This window comes from Zootoca vivipara, chromosome 12 (assembly GCF_963506605.1).
Source record: "Zootoca vivipara chromosome 12, rZooViv1.1, whole genome shotgun sequence".
In the NCBI taxonomy this organism is placed as follows: domain Eukaryota; kingdom Metazoa; phylum Chordata; class Lepidosauria; order Squamata; family Lacertidae; genus Zootoca; species Zootoca vivipara.
The window spans coordinates 33242729-33262326 of NC_083287.1; the positions used below are offsets into that span (position 1 = coordinate 33242729).

At 44.4% G+C, this 19598-nt stretch overlaps 1 protein-coding gene across 3 annotated transcripts in view; it reads right to left on the reverse strand.

Moving 5' to 3' along the window:
- CDK14 (cyclin dependent kinase 14) overlaps positions 1–19598 on the reverse strand; it is a 237490-nt gene that overhangs the window by 45829 nt on the left and 172063 nt on the right. For all 3 annotated transcript variants that reach the window (XM_060280771.1, XM_035129982.2, XM_035129984.2), the window contains one exon: positions 14019–14165. In XM_060280771.1, the coding sequence (XP_060136754.1) occupies positions 14057–14165 (109 nt within the window). In that variant the 3' untranslated portion in view covers positions 14019–14056. The remainder of the gene's footprint in view (positions 1–14018; positions 14166–19598) is intronic.

Consider the following 19598-nt stretch of genomic DNA (forward strand, 5'->3'; position numbering starts at 1 on the left):
CAGAGAGGGCTCCTGTCCTCCTAGTGAGAGAGGGAGGGCAGGGCGTCCCCTGGGAAGGTAGACAGAAAGGTATAGGTGGGAAACGGCAGAAGTGGGAGGAAAGGATTTTGTGGAACCTGTGGGAAAGGGTGGGAGTGGGTTAATAGATTTTAAAGGTGGTTAGAGATCGATGATTGAAATGGCCTGACACTGGTATGTTATATGGACTTTCGCTACAATCTTCTGGAAAATCTGGACCTGGGGGGGAGGGGGAGTAATGTTATAATGGTTTGTAACAATTTATGATTTAAGAATCAATATTAGAATGATGATTGGTTGTTAATAAAAATTATAGGCAGAAGGAAAAAAGTTATAGAAGGTAGAAAGGGAATTAGAAGTATAGGATTTGGGGTTAGAAATAAGAATAGAGATTTGAGAAAATAATATGTAAAATTGGCATAATTGCAATGAATACTGTCTAAATAATATTCAATTAGGGACCCAAGGGGGGGAGGTTGAGGGAGTCCAAAAGGTGTTGATTAAGATTTAGAGATATTGTTTTTTGATATATTTTTTGTCTTTGTGTTTTTTGCATTTTTTTCTTGCATTTTTTTCCTTTTTTTCCTTTTTTTTGTATTTTTGTATTGTGCATGTCAGAGGGCCTGATATGGCTACTCTAGAGTAACGACTCCAGCATGGTCTTTTAAGGCTTTTATTAAGTGCTGATTATTTACAGTGTTCAGAGCAGTAAAAATGCATCCTTAAGGTGAGGTGTCAGAACCTCCGAATGGCGATTGGCGCGTTTTCTTCCAGCACCAAAGCTTTGGCAGACCCAACCTCTTCCCCCTACGTTTGCGTCGCAATTCGGGAGTTGGGGGGATTGGCCTCCCCCCCGTGCGTCCAACTTCCTGTCCCACCTGCGGCATGGGCTCCACAACCTTGCCTGAGCCTCGGACACCACTTCCTGACTCTCCGCTGGAGGCAGAGCTCTCCTTACTCTCTCCAGCGCTTGGGGATGGGCTGGAACTTAAGATGGGAGGGACTTCCCTGTATCCCTTGTCCCTCACATCCACCGCCCTCCCAGGCTCCTCTCCCCCCCTCCCTAGGGGCTCTCTGCTTGCTGGGGACGAGTGAAACCCCAAGAAGTCTGTGGCATCCGAGCCTGTGGGTGTAAAAATTTCCCCCCAATCCTGCGATCTTTCTCCTTCCCCCTGAGAAGACGGGAATCCCAAGAAGTCAGTGGTGTCAGAGCTGGTGGGAGTAAAAATGTTCTGCCAGTCCTCTCCTGCCTCTGACGTAGTCGACCTCGGTGAAACCCACACCTCTTCTTCCGTATCCTCAAATTCTGCTTCCCATCTCCATGGAGAGCTGCTGCCTGTGATCCCTTCCTCCCGCCCCTCCCCCTCTCCCTCCCTTTCCATGTGCCAGGGCTTGGGCCTGTGGGGGAACAGGGCGTGGAACTCTTCCACTAAAAATTCCTCAGGTACTTCCGTGGCCGGTATCCACTCATTGTGGGACGGCGGAGTGTCCTCCCATGCTATCAGGTACTCCAGCCCTCTCACCCCTCTCCTTGAGTCTAAAATCTCAGTTGCCTCATTGAGCTGTCGGGCGTCTCCCGTCTCCCCCCCTCCCTCTGGAGGCTGATCGCTGTCCCTGAACCTGGTACTTTCTCTGTACGGCGACAGCAGCGATCTATGAAACACTGGGTGCACTCTCATGTCCTCAGGCAGTGCTAGCCTGAAGGCTACCGGGTTGACCTGTTGCGTGACCGTGAAGGGGCCCAGCCTCCTGGGTGCTAACTTCTTGCATCGCCCCCTGGTGGGAAGACCTTCCGAGGATAACCAAACCTTGTCCCCCACCCTGATGACCTCTTCCGGTCGCCTGTGGCGATCTGCCCCCTTCTTGTACGCTTCCTTGGCCCTCTCCAAGTGTTCTCTGAGCTGCTGGTGCACCGTCTCCAGGTCCTCTGCCCAATCCTCTGCCTGTGGGCCCTCTTCCTCCTCCTCCCCCTCCCTCTCCGGGAAAGATCTGAGGTCGCGCCCGTAGTTGGCCTTAAAGGGCGACACCCCTGTGGAGACGTGCACCGCATTGTTGTAGGCAAATTCTGCCAGTGGCAGGCGATCCACCCAGTCCGTTTGCCTCTGGCTGACGTAACATCTCAGGTACTGCTGCAGAATGGCGTTGACCCGCTCCGCCTGTCCATTGGTCTGCGGGTGCCGAGCCGTAGACAAACTGACCTCCACCTGCAGGAGGTTCATTAGCCGCCGCCAGAACCTGGAAACAAATTGGCGGCCACGATCCGAAATAACTCTTAAAGGCAATCCATGCAGTCTGAATACGTGGTCAACAAACAGTTTGGCCGTCTCTTCTGCCGAGACCGCCCTGGCACACGGTATAAAGTGGCACATTTTGGACATGAGGTCCACCACCACCAACACTGCGGTCTTGCCCCTGGACGACGGCAGGTCTGTGATGAAGTCCATGGACACTACTTCCCACGGCCTGTGCGGTGTGGCTAATGGCTCCAGCAAACCTGCTGGTGGCGCTCTGACCACCTTTGCTCGCTGGCAGGTGTCACATCCCCTTACATAATCCTGAACATCCTCCCGCACCCCTGGCCACCAGAAGTGTTTCATGACTAGGTGAGTGGTTTTGTCCCTTCCGAAATGACCCGCCGTTGGGTTGTCGTGCATCTGCTTGAGGACCTTACCTCTCAGCTGTTTGGTGGGCAGGTACAGGGCTCCCCTGTAAAAAAGCAAACCCCTCCTTTCCTCAAAGTCTTTAGCCTGCTCCCTCCCCCCTCGCAGCTCTCTGAAGATGCGGGAGGCAAACTCATCTGCTGCCGTCAGTGCTGTGAGTTCTGCCTCGCTCACCACTGCTGCTCCGCAGGACCATGCTGATGGGGGGGAAATGTGCCTGGGCGCTGGTGGCAACTCCTGCTCCATGTACTCTGGTTTGCGGGAGAGGGCATCCGCCCTGACATTCTGCTCCCCCGGGATGTAGTGGATGGAGAAGTTGAAGTTCGAGAAGAACTCTGCCCACCGTATCTGTCGCTGGTTGAGCACCCTGGCCGTTCTCCAGAACTCCAGGTTCTTGTGGTCTGTGCACACCTGGATGGGGTGCTTGGCGCCCACCAGGAAGTGTCGCCAGTGCTGGAAAGCAGCGTGGATCGCAAGAAGTTCCCTATCAAACACCGTGTAGTTGCGTTCAGGCTGTGTCAGCTTCCTGGAGAAGAAGGCACAAGGTCTCCACTCTCTGTTGGCGTCCAGTTGCAACAGTATCGCTCCCAACGCCCGGTCTGAAGCGTCTGTCTCCACGCGTAGGGGCGCATCCTGCACCACATGGAACAGGTTCTGGTCGGACGCAAACACCCTCTTGAGGCTTTCGAACGCTGCTTGCGCCTCTGGCATCCACCTGAACTTCTGCTTGCCTCTCAGGCAGTCCGTGATGGGAGCCGTAACCCGCAAGAAGTTCTTGATGAATTTCCTGTAGAAATTGGCGAATCCTAGGAGGCGTTGGGCATCTTTGCGCGTCCTGGGGCTGTGCCAGTCCAGGATGGCCTGCACCTTGTCCTTGTCCATCGCCAGTCCCTTGTCTGACAGTTTGTAGCCCAGGAAGTCCACTTCCCTGGTGTGAAACTTGCACTTCTCCAGCTTCACATACAGGTGGTTCTCCTTCAGGCGTTGCAATACCTCCCTGACATCCTTCACATGTTGCACTGGGTCAGCGGAATAGATAAGGATGTCATCCAGGAAGACCAAGCAGTTCTTGAAGAGAAGGGACCCCAGGACGTGGTGCATGAAGGCCTGGAAGCATGCTGAGCCCCCTTGCAACCCGAAGGGCATCACCAGATATTCAAAAGAGCCCAGAGGCGTGAACATCGTGGTTTTCCACTCATCGCCTTCCCGGATCCTGATCAAGTTGTACGCCCCCCTCAGGTCTAGCTTGGTGAAAATCTTGCCCCTGCGTGCCGCTGTCAGGAGATCGTCCACTCTGGGCATGGGGAAAGCCACTGGCTCTGTCACTGAATTGAGCCGTCTGAAATCCACCACAAGACGGCGCTGTTGCGTGTCTTTCTTGTCCACCCAGAAGACCGGGCTGCCCCCTGCTGCCTTGCTTTCTCTGATGAACCCCCGTTTGAGGTTCTTGTCTATGAACGCACGCAAATCCTCGAGTTCCTGATCTGACATGGCGTACAGCTTGGCTGGGGGTATCGTTGCCCCTGGCACCAGGTTGATCTGGCAGTCGAAAGACCTGTGTGGGGGTAGGTGGTCGGACTCCGCTTCGCTGAAGACCTCCTGCAGGTCCCAGTACTGCTTGGGTATCGCCTCACCCCCTTTGACATGCATGGTGGCCACCGTGGCTATTGGAGGCCCCTCCCCTGGTTGGTGCTGCATGCAATGTTCCAGACAAAAGTCCGACCCAAACGTGATGCATCTCTGGTGCCAACTGATGGAGGGGTCGTGGCGCGCCAGCCAGCTCATGCCCAAAACGATGGGGGGGTCTGAGATGGTTGTGACGTTGAAAGCCAGTGTCTCTGAGTGCCTTCCCACCGTCATTCTCATGGGGGGGGTTGATGAGTGATGGCCCCTCCCAGCAACTCTCTGCCGTCAATGGTGGCTACGTGCAGGGGAAAATCCAGCTGCAGAAGCTGGATCTGGTGCTCTTCTGCAAAGTTTCTCGAGAAGAAGTTGGCTGAGGCACCACTGTCAATTAAGGCGAGGACTGTCAGGGGATAGCCATTTGGGAGCGTTAGCGTGACTTCTAGAACCACTCCTGCTCTGGGAGGGGCGGGCTGGCTCTGCTCCTCTCTGTGCGGGTGGGCGGGCTGGGGCTGTTGTCTGCTGACTGTGCCTGGCTGCTGCCCCTTGTCTCCTGCAGCCAGGCTGTCTCGTTTCCCTGCTGTGGTGCTGCTTCAATGGGGGAAGGTACAACCGTTCCCGCCTTTCCTTGCCACTCTCTGCGATGAGGGCAGTCTCTGACGCGATGCCGGGGGGAGTTGCAGAGAAAGCAATTCCCGCCTCTTCCCTCCTTGCGTCTTGGCGCCGCCGGGGTTTGAAAAGCCCGCGCGCGCGCTCCACCGATCTCCATCGGTTCCAGCTCTGGGCTTGGTCTGGGCGGGTCTGGGGGCGGGCCCTGGGGTGGGGTTTGGTGATGTGGTCTGTCCTGGGAGCGTGGGAACCAAGGTTTTGCTGCGCGCGTCGCTTGTTTGTCATTCCATCTGGATTCCTGTCTCACCCCCACCGCTAGCGCCGCTTTGCTTAACTCATCCACAGTCCGCGGTCTAGGACCTCTTGCCAGCTCATCCTTAACGTCTGCGTGCAAACCCAGGTAGAAGGCTGATTTCACTGGCTCTTTGCAGATCCCACCCCAGTTTGTGCACCAGCATGGTGAATCTCGCCCAGTAGTCCCTAACTGTCGATTTTCCTTGTGTTAAGTTATGAAGCTCCTGTTTAGTGGCCTCCATTTCACTGTCACTAGCGTACATTATTTTTAAAGCTTCTAGAAATAATTTTGCGTTCTTCATGCAAGGATTTTTTTGCGCGATGAGCGGTCTTACCCATTCTCGGGCGGCCCCCGTCAAATGCTCTATGATAAAGGAGACTCTGTGCACGTCATCTGGGAATTCTGCTGCATGCAATTCCAGCGCATAATTTATTTCTGTCTCGAATCCTAGGTACTCCCTAGGGTCGCCGCTAAACTTGGTGACTAGGCTCTGTCCCCTTCTCACTTGGACTAGCTGCGGCTGGGGCGCCCCCCCACCTCTAGCGGCTTTCTCCTCTTCCAACTTTTTCTGCAGGTCCAATACCATCACCCTTAACTGTTTCTCAGTCTCCTCTTTTGTCCTCACCTGGTCCACCAGCTTGTTCAGCTCCTCCTGCGCCCCTCGCGCTTCCTCCTGAGCGGCATGCAATTGCTGCTGTGCCTGCGCTGTGAGGTTCCGTAGCTCCTGCTTCGCTGCTTCGGCCTCCAGCCTCCAATGCTCAGCCTCTTGAGCGCTCATCGCTGCACTCCAAAGTAGCCAAAAAAAGATTCGGAGGTTGCTGTCAGAGGGCCTGATATGGCTACTCTAGAGTAACGACTCCAGCATGGTCTTTTAAGGCTTTTATTAAGTGCTGATTATTTACAGTGTTCAGAGCAGTAAAAATGCATCCTTAAGGTGAGGTGTCAGAACCTCCGAATGGCAATTGGCGCGTTTTCTTCCAGCACCAAAGCTTTGGCAGACCCAACCTCTTCCCCCTACGTTTGCGTCGCAATTCGGGAGTTGGGGGGATTGGCCTCCCCCCCGTGCGTCCAACTTCCTGTCCCACCTGCGGCATGGGCTCCACAACCTTGCCTGAGCCTCGGACACCACTTCCTGACTCTCCGCTGGAGGCAGAGCTCTCCTTACTCTCTCCAGCGCTTGGGGATGGGCTGGAACTTAAGATGGGAGGGACTTCCCTGTATCCCTTGTCCCTCACAGTGCAAGTGTGTGTATCTGTATGTTTGGTATTTCTGTATGTGTGTGTTGGAAAATCTTCAATAAATTCATTTTTTAAAAAAACAAAGTTGTGCAGCTTCTTGCAGCTTCTTTTGCAAATGGGAAAAGCCCCGTTTTTGGGGAATCAGCTCACAGTTGTGCGGCTTTTTTGCAAAGGGGGAAAGATCCATTTTTGAGGATCAGCTCAAAGTTGCTGAGCTTACCTTGCAAAGGGAAAAATCCTGTTTTTATGGGATTCAACTCACAGTTCTGCATTTTCTTTAGGAAAGGAAAGGGAGCCATTTCTACAGTTTTCAGACAGATAATCTAATCAGCCAGTCACATGTCGCTGCAGCCTCCCTCTGCAGAACATTCAACAATGGAGGCCTGGGCAAGGGGGCAGGGCCTGGAAGGGAGCTAGCTTTCCTTATCTCCCCGATCTCTTGCAATCAGCTGCTGAGCAGATTCCTTTCAACTCCCTCTTCCCCTCTTGTTGGCCTTTAGCTCTTCCTAAATAATAATAATAATAATAAGCATGACCTGCTTTTCGCCCCTGGGCAATCCAGCTCCAGGGACCATGCAATCGCTCCATAAAACGCACAGACATTTCCTCTTTTTAGGAGGAAAAAAGTGTGGCTTATGGAGCGAAAAATACGGTATATCTTCACAACTGCAAAAGAAGATGCAGTCAATTTCACTCTTCTGACAAAGATAATCAAATACCCAATGCAGGGATTTCATAACTTTTTCTTGAGCCCTCTTGACTTTATTGTGATCAACTACAAGTCTCTTCTTCAGTAATCAAGCCAGCACACAGGCCCACACCACATCTGATGCTCTGCATAGCAACATTATGTATTTCTAATGTGTTGTATTCTGTCTTTTCATTAGAAGTGGAAGGCATACTTGGTTTTCCTAATGTCAATTCATCATTTCCATCTAGGCCATCAGCTATTTGTTGTTCATTTTCATCAGCAGTGAAAATAATTTCATTTGATGGTATTGAAGCCTCCTGCTTACTTCTCTGCTTATATTCAGCAAGCCTTCTTTAGTCTTTTTGCCGCTTCCACTTTTGGACTTGTCAGTTATGCTCTGGCAGAATTGAGCAAGCCAATCTGATGTGGTCCAACAGAACCAGTCTTCTCTCCTCTGTCCTTTAATAAAAGCAAGTTGCTTCATAGGGATCTTAATCTCCTTAGGGCATGTACAGTTAATGTGAAATTCCTTTTTGCAACTAGCATCTGCAGGACAGCCAAATTCAGAGCAGAGAAAAATATATATACACTTGCAATTGAGGATGTTGAAAAGCTTGTCAAGTTTTGAAGGGGAAGCCTCTTTGACATCTAGCTTTTCTCTACCAAGAGACATTTTTTTGGCCTGCTCCCAGCTCTCTTGGATCTTCTTTAAGATTGTGACTCATGAATTTACAATAGGAGTGACAAAAGAACTGTTTATTTCTTCCTTCCTTTCAAGCACTTAGGGTAAATGCCCTTGCAAGACTGGCTGCTGGGTAATTTCTGACATCCTCACCACTTTGTTCTCTTAGCAGTAGCCCATATCTCAATGGGAGTTCAGAGGGCAATAACCCTCTGCCAGTTGTTGCCCAAGCCACACACTAATCTTCATGGGAGCGGGTGGCACTGTAGTCTAAAGCCACTGAGCCTCTTGGGCTTGCCAATTAGGTTGGCAGTGTGAATCCCTGCGAAAGGGTAAATTCCCGTTGCTCTGTCCCTGCTCCTGCCAACCTAGCAGTTTGAAAACATACCAGCGCAAGTAGATAAATTGGTACCACTGAGGAGGGAAGGTAAAACAGCGTTTCTGTGAATTCTAGCACTCGTCATGGTGTCCCGTTATGTCAGAAGCGGTTTAGTCATGCTGGCCACATTACCTGGAAAGCTGTCTGCAGACAAATGCCTGCTCCCTCGGCCTGAAGCGAGAAGAGCGACGCAACCTCATAGTCGGCTTTGACTGGCCTTAACAATCCAGGGGTCCTTTAACTAACCTTCATAGCATAGGGGCTTGAGAATGAATTTCTCATGTGCAGAGTGACACTTGCATTTCTTACTTTCAACACTCAGTACTATTTTCTCTGTCAGTAATTCTCTAAGATATCAGATTGAAGTCTTTGCTAATTCCAGTACCAGAACGATTCTTTAACTAAAGATACTAGAGGTTGAACCTGGGGCTATGCTTGAACATTGAACTATATGCAATATTCAGTTGGTACCATGAAAAATGTATTCATGGTAAAATACCATGTGGGTTAGGGCTATGGGAGTGAAGGTGTTAAAAAAAGCACTCCCCAAACCAACAATTACACCAATTTATTCCAAGGCATAGGATTATGCCAGCAGAAACCCTTGCAATGGTCTGCAAACTGTGCATAAATTTCATGTGACATAAGAATATTGGTCCCAGTAATGGTATCACAACCCACATCTGCGTGGGTTGACACAAAGTGAAATTTCACCTTTTGCTTCCATTACATTTAACCACAGCAACTAATATAAATCTTGCAATTCAAGATGAGAGTATTGCTGTATTTGATATGCATAGTAATTAGGATATTTTCTACCAATTTAATGCCTTTGATGCTAACAAAAAGACAGTAGTAAAACATCCCTGAAAGCATTATGTTGGTGACAGTTTGAAATTAGGGCTCTAAAAATGCTAATAGCAGCCAAAATAATCTAGGATCTCACAGTCCGCTTTATGTCCGCCTCTCTAATTTAACATTTTACAAAATGAATGCAACAATTTCAGCTACATTTAACATTGCTGTCATTGGATTCTAAGACTCAGATTGCTTTCAGCTGCCCACCACAACTTTATCACATAAGCCTTTTCACTAGCTTCAATTAATGCAGATGCAGTATTAGTGAAATAATTAAACATTCATGAGTAGACATTATTTGGAAAGAAGATACATGAGAAATTAGGATTGGTACAACACGTGTTCAATACTAAGACACCCCATCTTCTTAATTATTGTGTGTGTGTGTGTGTGTGTGTGTGTGTGTGTACACACACACATACAGTGCTGTTTGCCTCACACTAATTTTTACACACACACACACACACACACACACACACACACACACTACATTTTGCAGTATATAATTGCTATTTCCCCCCATATATGAATGTTTACTTTTACACTAACCCTGGGAACCTGAAGAAGAGAAAATGCCATAGCCTGACTACAATGTTTAATTATATTAAAAAATACAGTATAGAAGGGCAGGTCACTGGTACCAAGGGTCAGTCTAATAAAACATGTTCATGCAGGCTGACTTCACTATAATGATTGAAGCGCTATGACCCAGTGTTGGTCAAATTGGGAACAAATTGCACAATGTTTAAGCTGTTCCTGGCGATTCAGCGGTGATGAGGCACAGAGGTTAGAAAGGAACAAGGAGGTGAGGAATTAGAATGACTTCACAATACTCTCTGACACAGACACTGCTGGACTATGGCACCCCCACAGCTTGACTAAAGAAAATCCTGCAAAAATAATGTAGCTACACAAGACTGCTGGGAAGAGTGCCTTACACAGTTTGCAAAAGCCAGAGGTGAACAGGCATGCTAGTAAATGCTACTGAGGGAATGGGGGGGGGGCGGAATTCAGCTTATGTTGAAAACACAACTAATCACATATGCAAAGTAGTCAGTTAAGAAAATTCTGTTAACAGGACATTCCCAGTGTTTGGATATCACCATGCTACTTCTTTAGTGCTTTCGTTGTCATAGTGATAATCATACTGCTCACTAAATGTAAGCAATAATGGACAACTGAGTTTATACCACCGAACCACAAAATCTATCTGCCCACACTTATGTCAATTTGTGAAGAAGAATAGCAGAATTCTGAAAGTAAATTTCTAGATTGCTTGAATGCAAGTCCCTGTGGGAGATGCAAAACACACAACTCCACAGTGAAGCTATAAGACACAGCTTTGCTCAGAAATGCATCTTCTATAATGAGATCATAATAAGGCTATACTATATTTAAAAAATTATTCATAAAGTAATAATAGAAACCCTGGAATCTGTGACTTAATAATTAGTGGGTTGGATCCAGGGTCAAAGGCTTTTGATTCGGTGGAGGGTTCCCACTGTTGGGTGAGGTGACTGTTGATTTCCCCTCTCTGTACAACCTCCACCAACCCTCTGGAACAGTGTGGGAAATGGCATTGGGGGTTGCAGGGGAAAGAGTGTGGAGTGGCAAAATATGCCTTCCACTTGAGTGGAACTCTGCTAAGAGAAAGTCCCAGCTCTTGGGTTGAACAGAGTCCCTCTGAACATGTTTCAAAGAGTGACTTTTTCCTCACATCTGAGTAATTGCTGCCTGCCTATATACATCTAGGATTTCAAGTTCAGGAGTCTAGCTTTCCAATGGGCTTAAGCCACATTACCCCCCCTCTCTATTTACAAATTAAACACTACTTTATATAGGGTTTTCATATAAAGGGTGCTGTACAATCTTTGGCTTGTATCTGACAGTTTTAACCTAGGTTTCTAACATACCTATGGACGCTAGGAGATCAGATTGCAGGATTATCTTTTAGTCCCACTCTTTATTTTATTTTATTTTATTTGTTTGCTTGCTTGCTTTTCTATTAGTCCTACTCTTTATTATTATTTTCTCTATGTCTATGGATATATGTCAACTTAGAATAAACTTTCATGTTTTTGGCTCTAATCCATAAAAGCTTACATCACAATAAATCAAATAGCCTACAAAGTGACAAGATTCCCTTTGTGTTTACTTTATCCATTGTTTTTAAGATGCATGCAGTTGCTCCTTTCAATAGTTACTAACTTGTCCTTTATTAGGTATACTCATTCAGGATGTCATTTTAATGACCCAGAAAGTATAGTAAAGATTATTTAGGGATTTGTGCTGCTGCTAGCAGGAGATAATCTTGTCATCTGTAGAAATTAGGGGCTGCATCCTGTTCAAACACAACACTACCCCACTACGGGATGTAGGAAAAACAGGTACAAAACATGCATGCTGTCATATGTGAAAAATCACATAGACATATATTTGGCAACAGTTTTCCTTTGTCATTGCCTTTGTTCCTAAGATCCAATTCCCTCCTCCTCAAATTAGGCAACTTCAAAAAACCATGACTTGATGTTTGGAAATCTGTTGGGTTTCATACTCAAGTGTGTAGCTCCATCAGCAGCAGTTTATTCCATCTGGGTACAGTAGTTGCTGTATGGCTTTTTTTATTTTGAAAATGTAAGTAATTTAGTGACACCAGGTTCCAAATGTGCTTTATCACAGAAAAATAGGTGTTTTGGTCATCAAAACCCTATATACATTCTGACCATTTTGTGTTGTATTTGCAAACCTTTCAAACATCCACATTTAAAATGTACTTGCAAGGGTTGATGTTTCATATTAGAACAGGTAAAGTTGAAGAAATGCCAGTAGGGATGCCACCTGGAGGAAAAGTAAAAATTAACTAACTTGTAAACAAGCCAGGCAGCCTGATTTCTGATACTGTAAATCTTTTGCTGCAGAGAAACATGTGACATAATTGGGGCAGTTTACACTAGCTGATATTCTTCCAGAAAGCTATTGCCATTATTTTGTAGACTGCTTTTACATCACCACCACTTTGAAAACAACCCAGTGCTGGTATCAGTTTCAAATACAGTTCATGGAGCTGCAACTAGCTGGCAAGATTTATTTATACTTTTATAAATAAGTAGTATATCCAATAGAAATTGTTGCAATTATGATGCAATTAATTGCTTCTTTTTAACTGAGTATGGAAACATTAAGTACTCTTTCAATCAGATGCACTTTTTTATAAATCTTTATTGCTCTTTCTTTCAAATATTACAAAAAATAAGAGAGAAAAGACAAAAAAGAAGAAAAAGATGTACTTAACTAGGTTATTCTATGTTATCAGTATGAAACAGTTTACAAAAGTCTCTTTTTTGTAAGAAAAGATAATAATTTATTATTTATACCCCGTCCACCTGCTGGGTTTCCCCAGCCACTCTGGGCGGCTTCCAACAAAACATTAAAATACAATAATCTATTAAACATTAAAAGCTTCCCTAAACATAAATATACGATGGCAGGAATGCTTTTTCCAAAATGTTGAGGTATTACTACTACTACTACTACTACTACTACTACTACATCATTATTAATTTTGTATATCGCCCTTCATCCTGAGACCACAGGGGTGAGCTACAGGGGTGTGGCTTACAACACAGTAATACAAAATGAAAACCCAAATGCACAACAAAAACAAGAACAAACCAACAACTCGTTCCCCTTACGAACAATGACAATTGTCATAAGGAAGTGGCAACATGACAACTTTGGGTACCTTTGAGAAGGAATACCAACAGTACTCATCTAACAACAACCAAAAAAAGGATTGAATTCACATAACACAATAAGTTTAAAGAGCTGTTAGATACACTGGGTTAGAGAAACATGGGTACATTTTAGGGCATCCTTAATCCTTCAACAATTGAAGATGGAAAATGAGTATCTGAGAACTGAGTACCCCAATCCTTATTCCAAGTGTCTTATTGCAATAATTGACATTCAGGCACATTCCACACAGCACTTTGAAACTACTATGGATCAGCTGGCTGGAGAATACATACTCTGGGGGTTTTTGTGCTGGAAAAATGCAATATCCCTGAAATAGAAGCAAATCCTGACAGCAGATGTTTAGATACTATGTAATGACTAAACAACAACAACAACAATGAGGAACAACTACCTTTGATAAAATGCAATAGCACCAAGCTGTTGTCCCAACATCAACTTCTTTTGTAAATGTGAAAGTTTGCAATGTTCAGCCTCAACAATTGCAAGCAATTATCCCAACACTTCTCACTCAGTCTTGCCAAGCAAACCCACGTGTTCTCTCTTGTATTTTAACTCGTAACAAGCAAAGATTTCTGTATTTAATTAACATACAGTGTTTTCAGAAAGCCTCTGGGCAGTTTCCTGTTTGCAAGTTTTCTTATGGGCCTACTTCGGGACCCCTCAAACAAATTTTTATTGGAGACCTAGCCCATTCAGTTACACCAAGTCCTTAACCAACCTTAACATTTCACACTATGTCCTCTGCTCCTATAAACCTCACCTTCTTTTTATATCCTTTCCCCAAACAACATTATATCTCCTTATGATATCAGGAGCCTACCATCATAAGAACCTATGGGTGCTGCCTCTCCTGCTACTGCTGTTTTACTATGTAAAAACACTGCGCAATCACTCTTGATCCATTTTGTCATAAGGCTCACTGTAATGGGAAAGCATGGAACTCTCTTTTTCCATGTGTGAGGTGCACTGACATGGATGGGGAGGGAGGATAAATCTAATCATGCTTAGAGCTAGCCGTGGGACCTCAAAATCCCACAGGGTGTTGTATCATATTTTTATCCACGAAACAGATCTGCCATACAAAATCCACAGATAGATGAATAAATTATTCCATTTAAAAGGGGGATTTCATACTGTACAAGGTAGTGGGGGTGGGGGGAGAGAAAGCTTTACTTAAAAAAAAAACACTTTTAGACAAGCCACTCTTACCTGAATTATTTGTGGGAAATCAACATGTTCCTCAGTGCTTAATGTTTGATAGACCTTTGCCATAAATATTGTTTTTTCCAAAGACTTTCATGCTTTCTCCACCCTCTGCTTGTAATCTTACATTGGGTACGGAAAAAATAGAAGACACTGCAGGGAAAAGATAGAATTCAGGGATTTAACTTTTAAAGTTTTTAAAGTTTCAAAGCACTAAGATATTCACACACACACCCCACAAACTTTAAAGCAAGCAAGAAAAAGCCAGCAACTTATTTTTAAATGGAATATTGTGATCCAACATTCTTATGAAAACAAGACAAGTTCTCGTGCTACTCTTTCATCCCAATCCAGGAAGTTCTTGCAATCAGCCCCTAAAGACACTTACTAATGGTTTGAAAGAACTGTTGGGACAGTCCCTCCCCCTGCTTTTCAGAAGCTACTTAAAGACCTGTGTGGCATAAGGAAAAAATAGAAGAGGGGAATTCAGGACACCTTATGCAACCAGCTCCTGATTACACTGCCAATAATAAGAGAGAATATACTATTTCTGCTTTATTGGCTGCTGCCATTCAGGACCTACTAACAGTGCTTGCCTGACTTAGATTCTCTTGGAGTAGGACCTAGCTGTGTTATTTGTTTCTTCATTTGTAATCTCTTTCTAAAAATAAAAAAATCTAACCCCCAAATGGCAGGGTTCTGAATAAGGTGGTAGAACCATCTTTGATAGCAAAAGGCAACAGGCAGGGGTGCACAAATACAATTATAGTGCTGAGGTGCCACAGCCTTAAGATTGCAGAGAAGATACTGTAAATGCTGCCTGATCTTAGGAGGAGAAATCAACTCAGTCCTGGGGTGGGGCTCTCTTGTGCAGGCTTGCATGGGCCTGCATTGACCCGTTTTATTAATTGTTTGGTTTTCTCTTTAGCCACGCCCACTTCAGTCTCTGGCCCCACCCACTTCCACCTTTGGAACATGGTACTTGGACATTAAAATCCAGTCCTTAGGCCATGGATTAAATTAATAAGAGTAGCCACAGTAATCATTACAGCTGATTTATGGAGTGTCACCACAAGGATGGGATTCTTTTTGGCAATGTGGTTGTAAATGCCATAATGTTTACACTGGCTCCAGTGACTATGGCCTTAGCTCAAGTTCACATTAAATAATCAGTTTTAAAATGTGCAAATTCATTACAGGATTTACATATTGGATATCTCTAACTATAAAAAAAGGATTGCCCACTTGCGGAGTTCTTTACAAGGTCTCTGGGTTAAAAGGAACTGAAAGTATGTGTAGATGAATTCCACGATGAGAGGTTTGAAGGACCTTTAACATTGAAAAATGTTTGTGGTTCCTTACTAGTATTATATTGGATATACTGCACCCACAATTAAAATTAATGCAACATTTAAGTGGGAAATATTTTCAGGTGCATAGAGAAAGCATCACAACTAGTTACCTAAATCACCTAGGTTCTAGCCACCAAAATCCCATCAATTCACAGTGTAACCCTTTTTTTTGCCAAAATATACAACTTCATTGTTTTTTTAAAATATGATTGCAATTTCTATCCATGCATACCAAATTTAAACAATTATAGTATTTGATACAGGGATTGTCCCTTCTTGCATCTTTATTTATGCTCCATAATGATTATCTGCTAGACACAGAAATAGTGTTTCTGTAACTCAAAATTTTTACTGGAGGCATTTAGCAAAACCTTGCCTTAAAATATAATGATTTTTCATCTTTATTCTCCTCCTTCAAAAGGTTTCACTGCTCCTGATGTTTAACGTTATGCAAAGACGTGTTTCTGCCAATGAATATCGCCTTATGGTTATGCTTCTGCAAATAACCTGCTGTGAGCTGATAAAAGGATTAATGCAGCCAAAATTCTTAATCTGTGAAATTACAAATTAAATTCTCATATTAAAAATACCACCCTGAGGTATTTTTTGTGGTTTTAATTCCCCTCTGGTGTTCTGCATACATTGTGCTTGTTAATGACTAGGACAAGACTGTCTCTGTTGGCAGCCTGCTGCACAGTGATAATGTGTAGGCATTTACTTCACAGATAGAACCGGATTTAACCACCAACTGATAAACTAAGTGGCAAGTGGGTAATAAGTCCATATTAACTGAAAAGTATTACTACAGAATTCAGAATTCATAGACTATCAAAATCCTGGCTAGACTAAAATGTACAGTCAGAAAGGATTGAGATGTCACCAATGTAGAGTGATATTAAGTTATCGTCTTTTAAACTGACTAATAAAAAAAGCCACTGGTATTTTTGTTGTCTAAGTACTCATGAACTAACAAATCACTTCATATTAGACTTTCAATGAGATAGCAGACTTCTCAACAAGCATCATTAAATTGCACCTGGGTACTTTGGAAAATTCTGATTAAATCATGCAATAGGCAAAAGACCCTATGAGTCAAGAAGAGGGTGTACTTAGTCCCTCAAACTGGGGCGGGTTGAAGAATGTAGCATTTGTCTGAAAAAAAGGCAAAATGCAATGTCTAATCACTGGATGAACATTTTTCAGTTCCTGAAAATATGAGCTTCTACTAGAATAGATGTTTGTGCTTTTTGGAGAAGGGAGGGGAAGAATAGTATGTTTATGTGAATTAGAAAAACTAAATCTTAGTGAGATCCTTTCTAGTTCTTAGCTGCATCTCTAAGAGGACATTTCGGGAACATAGGAACGTTGGAAGCTGCCTTATACATACTATTAATTCATCTAGTATATCTCCAGAATTTCAGACACAGGCCTCTCTTTTTGTATCCAGGGGCAACATAAATGGTGTGTGTGTGTGTGTGTGTGTGTGTGTGTGTGTGTATCACTGTCATCATAGAAAACCTGTGAGATAGGCTGAAGAGTAAAGGTAAAGGTAAAGGTAAAGGGACCCTTGACCATTAGGTCCAGTCGTGACCGACTCTGGGGTTGCGGCGCTCATCTCGCTTTATTGGCTGAGGCAGCTGGTGTACAGCTTCCAGGTCATGTGGCCAGCATGACAAAGCCGCTTCTGCCGAACCAGAGCAGCACACAGAAATGCCGTTTACCTTCCCGCTGTAGCGGTACCTATTTATCTACTTGCACTTTGACGTGCTTTCGAACTGCTAGGTTGGCAGGAGCTGGGACCGAGCAACGGGAGCTCACCCCATCGCAGGGATTTGAACCGCCGACCTTCTGATCGGCAAACCCATAGCGCCACCTGCATCTCCGGCTGAGGAGTAGGAACACACAATTTAAAGACAGTGTTGAAGTAATTAAATGACAGGTGATTAGCTGCAGGGTATGGGGAACATAGGAGGCTGTCATGCTTACTGAGTCAAGAGTACTGGTTTAACTAGTTCAATGACTGGCAGTGGCTCTCTGGGCTTTCAGACAGGAATTTTTCTTAGACATGCCTGGAGATGCCAGAACTGAACCTGGGAGCTTTTGTTGTGTGATGTAATCCATTGCTGCAGTCAAATGCAACATTCCTTATTTCCCTAGAGTGGGCAGAGGCAGGGGGACATCCAGTCAGTGTAACTTCCTGTACTACAGGTCTGGAGCATCCTCCCCCTGCATGTGACCTGGGAGATGGGCGTGCCTCTGGCTGACTCCACAAAAGAGCCAAGTCATGCAGCCATTTTCTCAGGTCATCTGTTTTGTCTTTCTATTGTCTTGCTGTTCTTTTGCTGCCATGCTGCTCTCCTGAAGCCATTTTTTGTCTTAATGAAATTTTGCTGTCTGCTGGCTCCCAGCCAGCAGCCCATGAGTTCCATCTCCATTTGAGATAAACTCACAGTTTCTTTGGGTAACTACCAAGTAAATTCTGCCTTTCAGGGATCAAATTGTGAACTGAAATGTGGGTAAACTTTTTGTTACTTTTCTCAGAAAGACTCTTGTGTCTTTATTCTTTTAAGAGGGATCAAAGGGGACACCAGGAAATAAACTTACCTAAGAGATTCAAACGAATCTGCAAACTAGCTTCCAGCTATATTGAGGGGAATTTGCTCTGCTACATCACTTACTAGCGTGAGTGAAGTAAGGATAATACTTATTCAATATATCCTTTCCTACTATCCTTAACATTCCCACATTTGTATATAAGGCACATGCTCTACCACTAAGCCATGGCCCTTCCCTATTGGAGCAATTGGGTCCCATAAGCACCACATTCCACAGTGCCCAAGAGCTGATTTCATGCACACATCATTTCAACAAGTTGCAATGGCTGTTCCCAAGTACACACTTATGCATACAAATGTTAATACAAGAACTGGGTAGTTAGTTATTCACAGCAATTGTCATGCCTCCATGATCACATAACTTTCTGTAATCCAAAATGTTTGCTGTTTAGCTCACACATCAGATCTGTAAATGCCTTAAAAGCTTTGCAACTAGAGATGTAGAATTTCTGAAAAAACTGAAGTCATGGTGGAGGGAACCTGTTTTGTTTCCTGTTCCCTAGCCCCACCCCAAAATATGCAATTCTTATTTTTTAAGCAGCTCAAATGTCACTTTGTTGCTTTAGAAAGATGTTCCTAAATTTATTCAGTTGTTAATTACAAATTGAATTTACTTTTTAAAGAAGAAGTTGTCACACACAGAACTACAAGCTGCCAAACGGTAAGGAATCTAGCATTCTGCCAGTTTATGAGCAGGCAAAAGCAATAAAAGCAGGAGAAACCATCAGCATTACAGTAAAAAAGGAGAAAATTAGTATGTATTCTATTCAACTAAGTCCTACTCAGAGTAGACCCATTGAAATTAGTGAACCTAAGCTGGTAAAGTCTACTAGCTCCAGTAGGTCTACTTTGAGTAGGACTAGCACTGAATACCACCCATGTTTCTTTCAGTCCTCCACAATGTTAAGCACTCATTTCCATTAACAGAGTTGGAAAATTGGGGGAAGGGACCAAGACTCAATGAGTACTACATGAAATTTAATTAGTCTGATTTCCTGAGCTATCACTATCAGTTTCTACTTTTTCATATTTGTCATCATATTTATCATGTACTTCTAAAAACTGAAGTTTTGCCCAGACTGAAACAAGCTTCTCTACCTTTTCACATTTCATAGTGCAGCATTTTCCCGGGGGATGGGGGAGGACAAAGAGGCTTCCGGGGGGGGGGAAATGTCCCCCATCCCCCCACCCAGGCCCTCACATATCTAACTGCAACAGGTCTGAACAAGTCTCGTTATTTCTCCAAAGGGCCTGAGAAATCCAGATAGTATAGTGCAATGGGGTTGAAAGAGAAATGTAACTCACTAAGCAAACGTGACCAGTTTAAAAAGTGCATCCTCAATAGCATTTTTGTTTATTGTGCTGGCAGAAATGAGTATCACCTGAAAGTGAAATTGATTTACACCAATTTTATATTGGTAAAATTATCCCTGCCACCTCATCCAATGTAAATATGGCTTTGCCTGAATGTGCTCCAATGACTTTTTAAGAACACTAAAGTCAATAAAAAATTGTTGCTAGTTAAAAAGAAAACATAACAGAAAGCATCTTGTTGGGATCATATTACTTATAATAATGTTAATACATTTTGTTTAAAATGAAAAAACAAAGGACAGTGT